Below are 11688 nucleotides of genomic sequence, written 5' to 3' on the forward strand. Positions count from 1 at the left end.
GCCCCTGCCCCAGGGCCCCCCAGCCCCATGGCTCCTGCCCCGGGTCCCCCCTCAGCCCCATGGCCCCTGCCCCAGGTCCTCCCAGCCCCATGGCCCCTTGCCCCAGGTCCCCCCTCAGCCCCATGGCCGTTGCCCCAGGTCCTCCCAGCCTCATGGCCGTTGCCCCAGGTCCCCCCTCAGCCCCATGGCTGTTGCCCCAGGTCCCCCCTCAGCCCCATGGCTGTTGCCCCAGGTCCCCCCTCAGCCCCATGGCTGCTGCCCCAGGGCCCTTGCTGCTCCAGGCTCCCTGTCAACACAGGCCCCACCACTGGCCCACGTCTGCTGCCTGAGTGCCCTGCTGTCCCCATGGTGGCCCACATCAGCAGGCCGTACTGGGGGTCCAGGCTGGTGAGCTGCGACAAGAGGAGGCTGCTGCTCTCGGTGATGGTCTGTTTGGTGGAGGCGGCCGCCAGGTGGCCCTCAAAGGCCAGGATGTCCTGCTTCTCCCGCTGGGAGATGTGCAGCTCCCGGCTGATGACCTCAGCGCGCGTCTCCTCATCTGTCAGAGTGCATGGCGGGTACGAGTAGTTGCTAGGACAACAGGGACGTGTCACTCATATCAGAGACCCACCCTCAATGGCACGATGGCACTGTGGTCAGACAGCTCACAGGGCTCTGAGGACAACCACTATGCCAGAGCAGATGGTGCAGGTGGCTGGTGTGGGCCCCCCCCCAATGGATGGCAACTCCTGTCCTGAGTCCTGAACTGCCCTCTCATGAGCCAGCTGTCCACCTGACGCACTGCCTGCACTTGCCACAATACCGAGCCAGGCCCTCTCTGCCCCACCCTGGTGGCACTGTGCTCAGCAGCCCCCCACCCTAAGGACTCACTTGGTCATCACCATCTCCATCAGCATTTTCAGAGTGGGGTACTCCTCCCAGGCAGCTAGACCTGGGTCAAGAAGAACGGAGCATGCTCAGCGGGGATATTCACCAGCCAGGCCCCACACAACTGGAACCCTGCTCCCAGTGCAGCCACAGGTCACCACTCCGGGGCCTGACCAACAAGTCCAGCCCCTTCCCTGCACCCAGACTGCCAGGGCTACTCACCGATGTTCTCGGGGTTGAAGGCAGCAACAACCAGAAGGAGCGGCCAGGCCTTCCAGTACAGGGTGGAGATGGCAAGGTTTGGGGGCTGATACCTGCAATGCAACCAGGGTCACACCTGTGACTGCATTCTACGTGGCACAATGAGGTGTCTGTCGCAAGCTCCCAGAGGGCCTGTGAGCCTCCCCGCCTCCTGTGTGCACTCAGGAGAAATGACCACGCGGGCTGCTCTGCAAGGACCAGTCACCAGGCCCGACTAGCGCAGGACGGGCTGTCCTCCATCACGGGACACTGACAGCTGACAGAACAGAGAGGTCTTGGAGAAATGCAGACAGAGTGCTCCTTAGAAGCAAGGACGGAAAAGCTCCTTCTGCCAAGAGGGCCCAGTCCTGGGAAAGGGACGTGCTGCGTGGGAAGGTGGAGGGACGCTCCTCAACGAGAGGGACTGACACGGTGACCGGAGCAGTGGGCTCAAGTGTGAGAGCGAGGGACAGCCCAGGACAGGACAGGCTCAGTCCATGTTCACAGGGACGCTGGGGGTCATGCTCAACTCGACGGCCCCTGCCAACAACCCCAGCCTGTCCCGGGATGGCTGCCGGCTCCCGCCAACCCCCACAGGTCCCTAAGGGTGCATGTCACCCGGAGCACAGCGTCTCAGCCAGAGGGGCTGGAGACCTGACTGCTGACCTTCCAGTTAACAGCTGAAAATGAACCACCGTGCCGCAAGGACTCTGGCAATGGAATACCGCTGTTATGTGCTGTCGAATCACCGGCAACTCACAGCAGCCCTATGTACACAGCTCTGAAGCTGCCCTGTCCTGAGCCAGTCTCACTGACGCCGACACACCAACCCCCATTGCCCCAGTTACTATCAATCCATCTCATCTGGGCTCTTCCTCTCCTGTGCTGTCCCTCTATCCGTCCAAGCACGATGTCCTTCTCCAAGGACTGGTCTCTCCTGGCCATGTGCCCAAAGTATGTGAGACGGAGCTTCAAAATCCTAGCCTCCAAGGAGAGACTTGGTTTCACCCTCTCCAAGACAGACTTAGGTGTTTTCTTGGCAGGCCATGGTATATTCAAGCATACTTCTCCAGCACCACTCAAAGGCCTCAATCTTTTTCTGTCATCCTTAGTCATCGTCCAGCTCTCTGAAGCATAATAATTGCCAAAGCCACGCCCTCAGCCAGGCACACCTTAGTCTGCAGACTGACATCGCTGCTTCTCAGCGCTCTGTCTCTCCCTGAGAGCACATTCCCCAGTGCAGCTGATCGTATGACTTCCTGACTGCTGGTGCCAAGTGTTGAGAGGAATACTACGAACTGACATGCGGCACTGAGACACGCAGTAAGCACCAGGGGAAAGAAGCCACGGTCCCGAGGGGAAGCCAGGCACAAGCGCCACGTACCCTTCATACTAAACATTCCAAAAAAGGCAAGGCTGGCTCCAGAACGGGGACGATTGGGGCTGGGGGTGCGTGGGGGCAGTGGCAGGGTGGGGTGTGGCTGGCCAAGTAGCTCAAGGGCACAGGGGTACAGGCTTCTGTGTTTTTAAATCCCAGCTAAAACATCGATGACCCTGAACCCTGGTGGAAGAAGAGTGTTGTCACACTGAAAAAACCTGCACCTAACGCTAAGGAAGAAAGGGGCACACAGGCCGCACTGAAAACGAGTGCCTTTTCCATCAACTCCACCCCAACTGTGGTAACGAGAACACACACTACCAGCCTGTGTGCCACGCGCATTCATGCCCTGAGACGTGTGTGCCTGAGCACACACGCACGTGCACGCACGCATGTTCCCACGCCTGGCTGCTAAGTCTTTTTCCGAATCATGCAAGCCTCCATCAGCTGAGTGTGTACATTTCCTCATCTCTGTCCCTTGGTGAACTCTGTGGATTTGAACCACCAACCTTCTGGTAATCCACCTGGGTTCCGTATATGGACTCACGTACATGTGTACGTGTACCCGTAAAACTGGGACAGTCTTTGTCACCGCCATCACTGGACTCACGCCGCTGCCATGGATGGAAGTGCCATGAGCAGACCCTAGCTCGGGCCAGGGCTCCTCCCAGACAAGGTCAGCATCTGAAGCTGGGACAGAGGAGCCAGGTGCATGGCGGAGCAGCCCCCGGGACCACCTGCAAACGCCACTGATTCCAGCAGGGCGCTCAGCAAGGCGAGCCTCAGCTCACTCTCGTACAAAAGCCTGGCAAAGCAGCAATGAGCAGAGGGGTCGGGGGACAGAGATAACACAGACGGGAGCAGCGGGAACAACCCGCCCTCTGAGGGCTCCACAGGACAGGCTGTGGGCTGCCAAGTCCTCTTCACTCAGGACAGTCCTGGGCACACAGGCCCTGCGGTGTCTCCTCATGCGGTCTCAACCAGGACCCAGGGCAGCACCCGCGTGGGGCCTCACCTGGGGAGCAGGGCAGCGTCCACATGGGGTCTCACCCCTCACCCCCACCCCCCAGGCCCAGAGCAGCAGGAGGGCAGCACCCGCGTGGGGCCTCACCCGGGAGGCAGCTGGATGTTCTCGGGGTGGTGATAGGTACACAGGTTCAGGACAGCATCAATGAGCTGGACCCTCTCCACCTTCAGCACTTCCACGTCTAGAAGCAAGAACACAGGCGCAGAGGCCCGAGGGAGCACTCAGCTGACGCCGTCTGGGGCCTGGGAACAATCCACGTCCCAGGGACGCAGTCGAGGCCTCCCAGCAGGGTGCACGAGGTGGACTGGCGCAGGAGGTAGAGGGACTCACCGTCAGCCTGCACGGCGGCTGCACGCTTCACCAGGTGGTCGGCGAGCTCCATGGCGTCTGCGGGGCCGAGTGGGAGCTCCCGGGACAGCCCAATGACCAGGATACGCATGAGCGTGTCCTCCAGGATGGGCACTTCCGAGCACAGGCGCAGGAAGAAGCTGGGGCAGAGAAGGCCGCACTCAGGGGCACAGAGGGGCTGGCAGGGCAGCAGGACAAGAACAGGCCAGTGCCCAGTTCACGAGCAGAGACACAGAGGGAAGGAGGTCCAGGCCCGGAACACAGTGGGAGGTAGGTGAGCCGGGCCGGGCAGACGGACACTGTGTTCTCCAGAAACCAGACATGGGCCCTGGAGGGGCACTGGGATTCATCCGGGTGTCTGTGGACACCCTGAGACGGAACTTCAGGGGGAGTGGTAACTTTAGGGGGTGCTGGGCTGGAGTCTAAATTGTTGAAGGCAAGTACAAGACCCCTGGGAACGGAGGGGTTTCCACAAACGCCTCACGGATGAAGGGGCTCCAGGGCTGGGGGCTGTACCACTAGGACAATGAGAAGGTCACGCGCCCCAGCAGCACCCTGCACCCTGTGGACAGCCCATCCCCCACTATTCAGGTGCTCACTTGCGGTCACTCTCAGGGGGCCAATTGTCCCACTTGTAGTAGGTCTCTGGCTGCTCCGTGAAAAGCACCTTGTGGAGGCTAGGAGAGGAGGGGCCAGTGGTTGGTCAGAGTCTAGGGTGCCACCCCACCCCGCCCAAGAAGGCCTGGGAACGCCAAAGCAGTGTTGCCAGATGACTGGGTATCCCACAGACAGGACAACCTGGCCACAGCACAGAGCGCCTGGGTGAGGGGCCACTGGCGAGGGCAGAATTCCAGCCACGAGCCCTTCCCGCCACGCACCAGTGCACGTAGTCCTTGGAGGCCAGCTTGCTGATGGAGGGCACCACGGTGTGCAGCCACCACACGGCGTCCCGCTGGATGGCCGCGATCTGGTTCTGGAAGGCACGGAGCACCTCGAGGTCTGGAAGAGTGAGTGGGGCTGGGCATCATTCAAGGGTCGGAGGGGTCACCAAGGACTCAGGGTCCAGCTCAGGCAGGCTGGGCGGGCATCCCTGGGCACCTGGTCCTCACAGGATCCATCTCAGGGTTAGGAGACGATGGGTGGGCACTTGGCCCTCGCAGGATTGAGCTCAAAGCTAAGGGAGACTGGGCAGGACCCCCACTGGGTACCTGGATAACGTGGAATCAAAGGAAACCCAGGTACCTAATGATGAAAGCCACGACCAAGGGTCCAGGAGGACCCATGATGAGCACACAACTCCCCCCAAGCCCTGAGATGTCCACAGTCCTGCAGAGGACCCTCCGGTCCTGGGCCCTGTCCCCTTAGCATCCTCTACAGCCCATCCTCCCCCGTCCTGAGCCACGTCTCCTCCATGGCCATCCTCCCATCCTCAAGCATGTCCCCTCAGTGTCCTCCATTCTCCACAGTCCACCCTCGCCAGTCCTCGGCCACGTATCCTCGGCACCCTCCATGACCCATCTTCCCTCATCCTGGACCACGTCCTCTCAGTGTCCTTCATTACCTCTCCCGTCCTGGGCCACCCACTGCCACGCCAGACCCTGTAGCTCCTGCCCAAGCCCCCCAGCTGCCCACCCGTGGCCTCGGGCCTGCTCTGCTGACACTCACTCCTCTTTTCGCCCTTGTCCCAGGCCATCCCGGCCTCCTTCACCTGGGCCGTGATGCCCAGCATCATGGACACAGCCAGCAGGTCTGTCACATGGATCACAAAGCGTTCCTGCAGGGAAGCACGCAGTCAGCACAAGGCCACACCACACAGGCCAGGGCGATGTGGGCCAGGGTGGGAGGGCCAGGAATACTGCACCAGGAGGAGCAACCCTGAGGGGCTGACCCAGGACACACCCACGCTGGACCCTCTGAGCAGACCTGCAGCTCCTCTGAGCAGCCCCACCCCTGCCCTGCCCACTGGTCACCTTGAACTCCATGTCCAGGTGCGGGGGCTCCTTCCGCTCCTGCATGAGGCCCAGGCACAGCGCCTGAAAGTTGATCTCGTGCTTGGTCTGCTTGATGATCTCACGCAGCAGGGCCCGCGACGCCCGCAAGTAGTCATCCTTGTTGGTCAGCAGGTCCTGGAACACCATGGCCAGGAACTGGGCAGAGAGGGGCCGCTTAGTGCTGCAATCGCCACGCACCCCCTCTGCCAGTCCCACCAGAAGAGCACCTCGGACCCTTCACAGGATGAGCTCCACGAGGGGCACTGTCCCTGCCTGTCCCTGCTCTTGGCTGCTAGCTGTCATCAGCGTGGGGGCTGAACCTCAGCACTCCTCCTCCTCCAATGGAACACTTAGAGTCAGACGTCGACCCCCAAGGCCACCTCTGCGGGTCAATCTCGGCCAGAACAGACAGGAGTGGCTCGGGGGAGCACTGACCAGGCGGCTAGTGGGGAGAGCTAACCAGAAGGCTCAGGGGTGTCCTGGCTGGGGGAGGGGGGGAGCGCCGACCAGGCGGCTGGGGGGGGGGCGCTGACCAGGCGGCTAGGGGGGAGAGCTGACCGGAAGGCTCAGAGGTGTGCTGACTGCTGACTTCTGGACTAGGAGCTGAGTGCTTAACCACTGCACCCCCAGGGCCCCAAGCTGGGCCTGGACCTTCTGAAACTGTTTCCAAGGGAAATGCAAACCAGGGCTGGGCCCACCAGGGAAGAGACAGACAGCCTATGGAGCACACAGCTGTCCTGGTCAAGTGAAGAGCAGGTGGCCAGGCAGCATGGGCACCCCAGGAGGGAGAGAAGGCAGTGCTGTGGGTGGGTGGGCACGGGGTCCCCCGCACCTTGGGAGCCAGCTCGGCGCTGTGCTGCAGCACGGTGTACAGGATCTGCATGTTGTTAGGGTTCCGGGCATTGGACAGCTCATTGAAGACCACAAACTTGATGGTGGTGCCCAGATTGTCCTTGTGGGCGTTGAGCAGCTCCCTGGGGACCGGCCAGGCAAAGCATGCAGATGTGGAGGGATCCCCAACCTCGATGCTGCCCAGCCCCCCACCACTCCCAATGCAGCTGACACCTGGCATAGCATGTAGTGGGTGATGGGAGGCCCCTGCCTTCCACAGCCTTCTCACCTGACACACAGCGACTGAGGGGAGCCCAGTGCCCCCACATACCTGACACACAGCACACAGCGACTGAGGGGAGCCCGCTGCCCCCACATACCTGACACACAGCATGTAGTGATTGAGCAGTACTTTGGGCTTGAGGCGGATCTTGATCAGATGGGAGATGACGTCCACGTCCTCGGCCCCATGGGTGTTACAGTTCATGCACACAGACATCAGCAGGTCCTGGGCCGGCCGGGTCAGCTGCAGGGGGACAGACGGGACCTCCTGCTCAGCCTAGCCTCCTGAGCACCCACTCAGAGATTCAGCTCAGGCGCGGTTAGGGTGCCCTCTGCCTCTCACACCACTCACCATGGGGTCTCCCTCAACCTCACCCCCTGCATTCTCTCTCCACCCTCCACAGCCCTCACTCTGGGTCTTATTCAGCCTCCACCCCTCAGGAGACCCTGCTCAGGCCTGGCGTCACCCTACCCTACATTACTGACCTTGGAGTTCTGCTCGGTTCTCCCCTCAGTGTCCTGTCCAATCCTGGCAACCTCCTGCCCCCACAGCATTTACCTTGGGATCAACCCCTCATGGGGTACCACTCAGCCCCAGCATACCCTTGGCTCCCCAAAGCATTAACCCTGGGGTCCCACTCAGTCCCCCACAGCTTTAACCCTGCTGTCCTCCCGAGTCCCCCACAGCATTACCCCGGGGTCCCCCTCAGTGTCCCACAGCATTAACCCTGGGGTCCCCTTCAGCCCCCCACATCATTTCCCCTGGGTCTCGCTGAGCCAGGCATGGCCCCGGGTGCTCACCTTGGGGTTCTGCAGCCACATCTCCAGCTTCTGCACAGTCATGAGCCGCACCTCCTTGTAGCCACAGGTGGAGGTGAGCAGCCGTAGCAGGTTGCGGGAAACATTGTCAATGGGCTGGCGGCGCGTGAGCTGGTCCCGCAGCACGTCCAGCACATACTCCTCCACGCTCTCCGCGAGCTCATCATACCTGCGCAGGGCGGAGGGATGGGCACTCACGCCGGCTCGCCCCGCCTGCCGCCCGGTTCTGGATGCCCTGAAGCAGCCGACAGGACACCCACCTGGGCATGAGCTGGCCCTCCTGCTCGGGACTCAGCTTCTCCTCCGCGATCAGCAGCTCTGTCTGGCTGTCCTCCTCCTCGGTCATGGAGGGGTGCGGGCTGTTCCCTGCACACACCCCCGTGTGCTCAGATCACAGCAGCCCCTCACAGGACACCCCCCCCCCCCCGCGCCCTCTTTCATCCTCTCAGCCCCTCACCAGCGCTCAGATCCCCTGCACTGCGCCCTGCCTCGCCCTGCAGCAGCACGCTCTTGGGGGGCATCCTGGTGTTGAAGGCCGTCTGGATGTTGTCCACAAAGGTCTTGCAGTGCTGGCTGTCCACCCAAATGCGCTCGCCCAGTGAGTCCTCTATGTACACCTGCGGGGAGGACCAAGTGCCTTGGCTGAGCCCAGCCTGCTGCCTGGCCCAGCCTGCCCTGCACAGACACAGAGCCCACTGCCGAGCGAACCCACACAAGCACACACCCTCTGGCCCCAACTCCACGGCCTGGGCCCACCCTCAGCTTTGCTCTATAGAGATGCAGCAAGGTGTGTGCTACTCGAAATGACGTGGCTGCCAGGGCCATCAGAAGCCCAGTCCCACGAGGAAAGGGAAGCAGCAGCGAGGGGACAGGGGACAGGAGTGGGAGGCATCGAACTAGTCCCGACAATGACTTTCCAGGAACCCAGCAGGTCACCTCCACCGGCACTACCGGAGCAGGGACCTGGCCGGGGCCAGACACACCTTGACGAAGATCTCGGGCCAGTTCTCGTCCTCTTCATAGGCAGCCATGAGGAGGTTGCAGGCCAGCACGGAGACCAGACTGTTCCCCTTGGCCTTGAAGTTGATAGAGGCATCTCGCCGCAGGAGGCTGCACAGGGCCTAGGCGAGGCAGGGCTCGGTCAGGAGGCCAGGCCAGCCGCAGGGCCCGAGGGTCTGGGGAGGGCCCACTCACCTCAATGACACCCTCCGTGGCAAAGATATTGGGCTTGATCTTGGCCAGGTACATGAGGCTCAGGTAGAGCGTGCTGTCAGGCTTGGCCCGCGTGAGCCGCAGCTGCTTGGCTGCCCCGCACAACACACCCTCGATGCGGTCGTCGTTACCCTCTAGCTCAGCCGCCTCGATCTCGTCCAGCAGCACCGTGGGCAGGACTGGGGGGGGGGGCACGTTCAGGTCAGTGCACACAACGGGAGATGCCCACCACTCCAAAGCTCAGGGACACGGATGGGCCACCAGCAAGCATGCCAGCGGGGACTCCTCTGCACCCCCACATGTCAGGCACACACTACCTCAGTCTCACCTAACGACCCCTGGGTGGTGCAAGAGCCCAATGCTCAGCTGCTTACAGAGAGGTCAGAGGTTCAAGTCCCCCAGAAGTACCTTGGAGACAAGTTCTGGCCACCAAATGCCAAAAGGTCAGAGCCATGTAAAGCAGGGGCAGCAGAGCTGGACGCTGACACACACACGGTGCTGCCAGGCAGGCCGATCAACAGTGACTTTCTTAAAGAAGCCAAGCACCCTGCGACAAAGACGTGACCCCGACACACAGGAGCCTCGCCACCCAAAGGTCTCCAAGCTGTCAAGAGCAGACTTGCAGCTTTTGGAGATGCTGATGGCCTTGAACCCCTGACCTTCAGCTAGCAGCTGGGCAACTGACCTAGTGCTGGAGACACGGCCAGGGCACTCACTCCTGCTGGACTGACCTCACGTAGCCCCTACGTCCTGAGAAGTCTAGGGAACTAGGTTACCTTCGATGGGTACCACGGACGGTTCCTTAATTGAGGGAGAAATCGCTCGCTTCTCTGCTACCGCGGCCTCGGCCAGGCGTCCCAGGGCACTCAGTGGGGGCGTGGAGGAGAGTTTGGGGCGCTTGGTGAGGCCGGTGAGCGCAGAGGCACCGGCCAGCGCCGCCGTGGCGTCCCGCTTGCGTTCGGAGGGCAGGCCAGGAGGGGCCGGCTTCAGCAGGGTGGAGGGCGTTTTGGACTCACTGGCCTGTCCCTTGGAGCCCAGGGCAATGAAGTCACCCGGCGGAGGGTGTCCTGCAGAGAGAAAGGAGGCTGCACCATTACAGGGTGCGGGCAGGAACGAAGCCCAGGGGCCACCCGCCTCCAGATGCTGCAGCCCCCACGAGAGGAGGCCCCTCGGCGGGATGGGCGCAGTGACCGCTGCGGGGGGCGTGAGTGTCAGAGGCGACGGCACAGGATGGGCGTGAGACGCACTGCACTGGACAGCACTGACCACAGGCACACGGCCGGCGGGCAGCCCGCCTCTAGATCGCAGAGCTGCCCTGCAGGACTCTGCCCCGCTCCTGGACTCAGGGAGGGGACGCTCATGGAGACGCACGGCCTCCTCGGCCTCGGTTCCCCGGTATTTCTGCGTTATCTGAGCTTTCGAAATGCTCAAGCCAATTCAACGCGGCTGCACTGAAGGGACCTCCCGGGGACCCGGTAAGACAGCAGGACCGTCCACTGGCGTGCGCGGCCGCCTCACGGAGGTCTAGGGGCTCGAACCCCCGACCTCGCGGTCATCGGCTCGCCCAGGACGGCCACTGGCAGCACCCTGCAGGCGGGGCGGGGCAGCCGGGCGCCGCCAGCACCTTCGCGCGATGCGAGGCCCGCGGGGCGGGCGGGACCGGGGGACACTCGCCTGAAGGCTTGGCGGCGGCGCTGGGCCTCCGGACCGCGGCGGCCTTGGCCCGGTTCATCCTGCCCCGGGCCCTCGCCGCTCCTCGCCGCTCGCGCGTGCCCTGCGGAGAGAGCCGGCTTGGGGTCACTCGTTCGCCCGCGCGCTCATTCATTCGTTCCTGCGGCGCGTGGGGCGGAGCCGGGGCGCGGGGACCGGCCGGAGCCGCCCGGACGGCGTGGCGGCGGCGGGGCCTCGGGCAGCCGGCCGGCGGGACAGCGGTGCGATCCGGCCCGCACTCACCTCGCGCGCACCGCAGTCCAGCCTCGGCCGCTCCAGGGCCGGAAGCACAAGTGCCACTCGGAGCCTGTGCGTCCCGGGAACCGGAAGCAAAACAGCGCGGCGGGGGCGGCGAGAGAGGAGCGCGAGGGCCGCGCGGCGCCTGCAGCGCCCCCTGGCGGCGAGGAGGATGGCCGGGGCGTGCGCGCAGGGGGCAGGGGGCCCGCACCCGCGGGGTGGCGGCGTGGCTGGGATGACTGACTCCGAACCCTGCCTGCCCAGAGCCAATCTCAGCATCTCTGACACGCCTGCCCCCCTTGCTCCACTTACTGTGTCAATCCATCTCCTCCAGGGTCTTCCTCTCCTGTGCATGACGTCATTCCCCAAGGACTGGTCCCTCCTGGAAGCATGCCCACAGTATGGGAGACAGAGCTTCAGAGTCCTAGCCTCCAAGGAACAACCTGCCTCGCCGTCTCCAGGACAGAAATGTCTGTTCTCTTGGCGGCCCACGGTATGTATATTTAAAACTCTTCTCCAGCACCACAACTCAAAACCATAGATCCCTCTGTAATTAAAAAAAAAATCAAAACCCTAAATGCACTGCTGTCTAGTTGCTTCTGACCCATATCGACCTTCTATTGATTTCCAAGGCTGTAACTCTACTCGAGGGTACTTGCCCATATTTCTCGGGTGGTCCAGCAGGCGTGTTTGAGCTGTTGACCTTTCAGTTATCAGAAGCACTTAACCATCATGCCACATGATGC

General features: G+C 62.6%; 1 protein-coding gene across 1 annotated transcript in view; it reads right to left on the reverse strand.

Annotated features, from left to right (window-relative positions):
• INTS1 (integrator complex subunit 1) overlaps window positions 1-10727 on the reverse strand; it is a 27097-nt gene extending 16370 nt beyond the window's left edge. The window contains exons 1-18 of the mRNA XM_006889604.1: window positions 10670-10727; window positions 9772-10062; window positions 8978-9174; window positions 8767-8904; window positions 8241-8400; window positions 8044-8149; window positions 7766-7952; window positions 7063-7208; window positions 6684-6825; window positions 5831-6007; window positions 5526-5634; window positions 4739-4859; window positions 4460-4537; window positions 3843-4000; window positions 3597-3693; window positions 1090-1181; window positions 871-931; window positions 373-570 (exon numbers count right to left, since the gene is read on the reverse strand). Coding sequence (XP_006889666.1) covers window positions 373-570; window positions 871-931; window positions 1090-1181; window positions 3597-3693; window positions 3843-4000; window positions 4460-4537; window positions 4739-4859; window positions 5526-5634; window positions 5831-6007; window positions 6684-6825; window positions 7063-7208; window positions 7766-7952; window positions 8044-8149; window positions 8241-8400; window positions 8767-8904; window positions 8978-9174; window positions 9772-10062; window positions 10670-10727 — 2516 coding nt within the window. The remainder of the gene's footprint in view (window positions 1-372; window positions 571-870; window positions 932-1089; window positions 1182-3596; window positions 3694-3842; window positions 4001-4459; window positions 4538-4738; window positions 4860-5525; window positions 5635-5830; window positions 6008-6683; window positions 6826-7062; window positions 7209-7765; window positions 7953-8043; window positions 8150-8240; window positions 8401-8766; window positions 8905-8977; window positions 9175-9771; window positions 10063-10669) is intronic.
• Window positions 10728-11688: the final 961 nt, after the last annotated feature.

Source organism: Elephantulus edwardii, unplaced genomic scaffold (genome assembly GCF_000299155.1).
Source record: "Elephantulus edwardii isolate Elephantulus edwardi_28Jun2011 unplaced genomic scaffold, EleEdw1.0 scaffold00080, whole genome shotgun sequence".
Taxonomy (NCBI): Eukaryota; Metazoa; Chordata; class Mammalia; order Macroscelidea; family Macroscelididae; genus Elephantulus; species Elephantulus edwardii.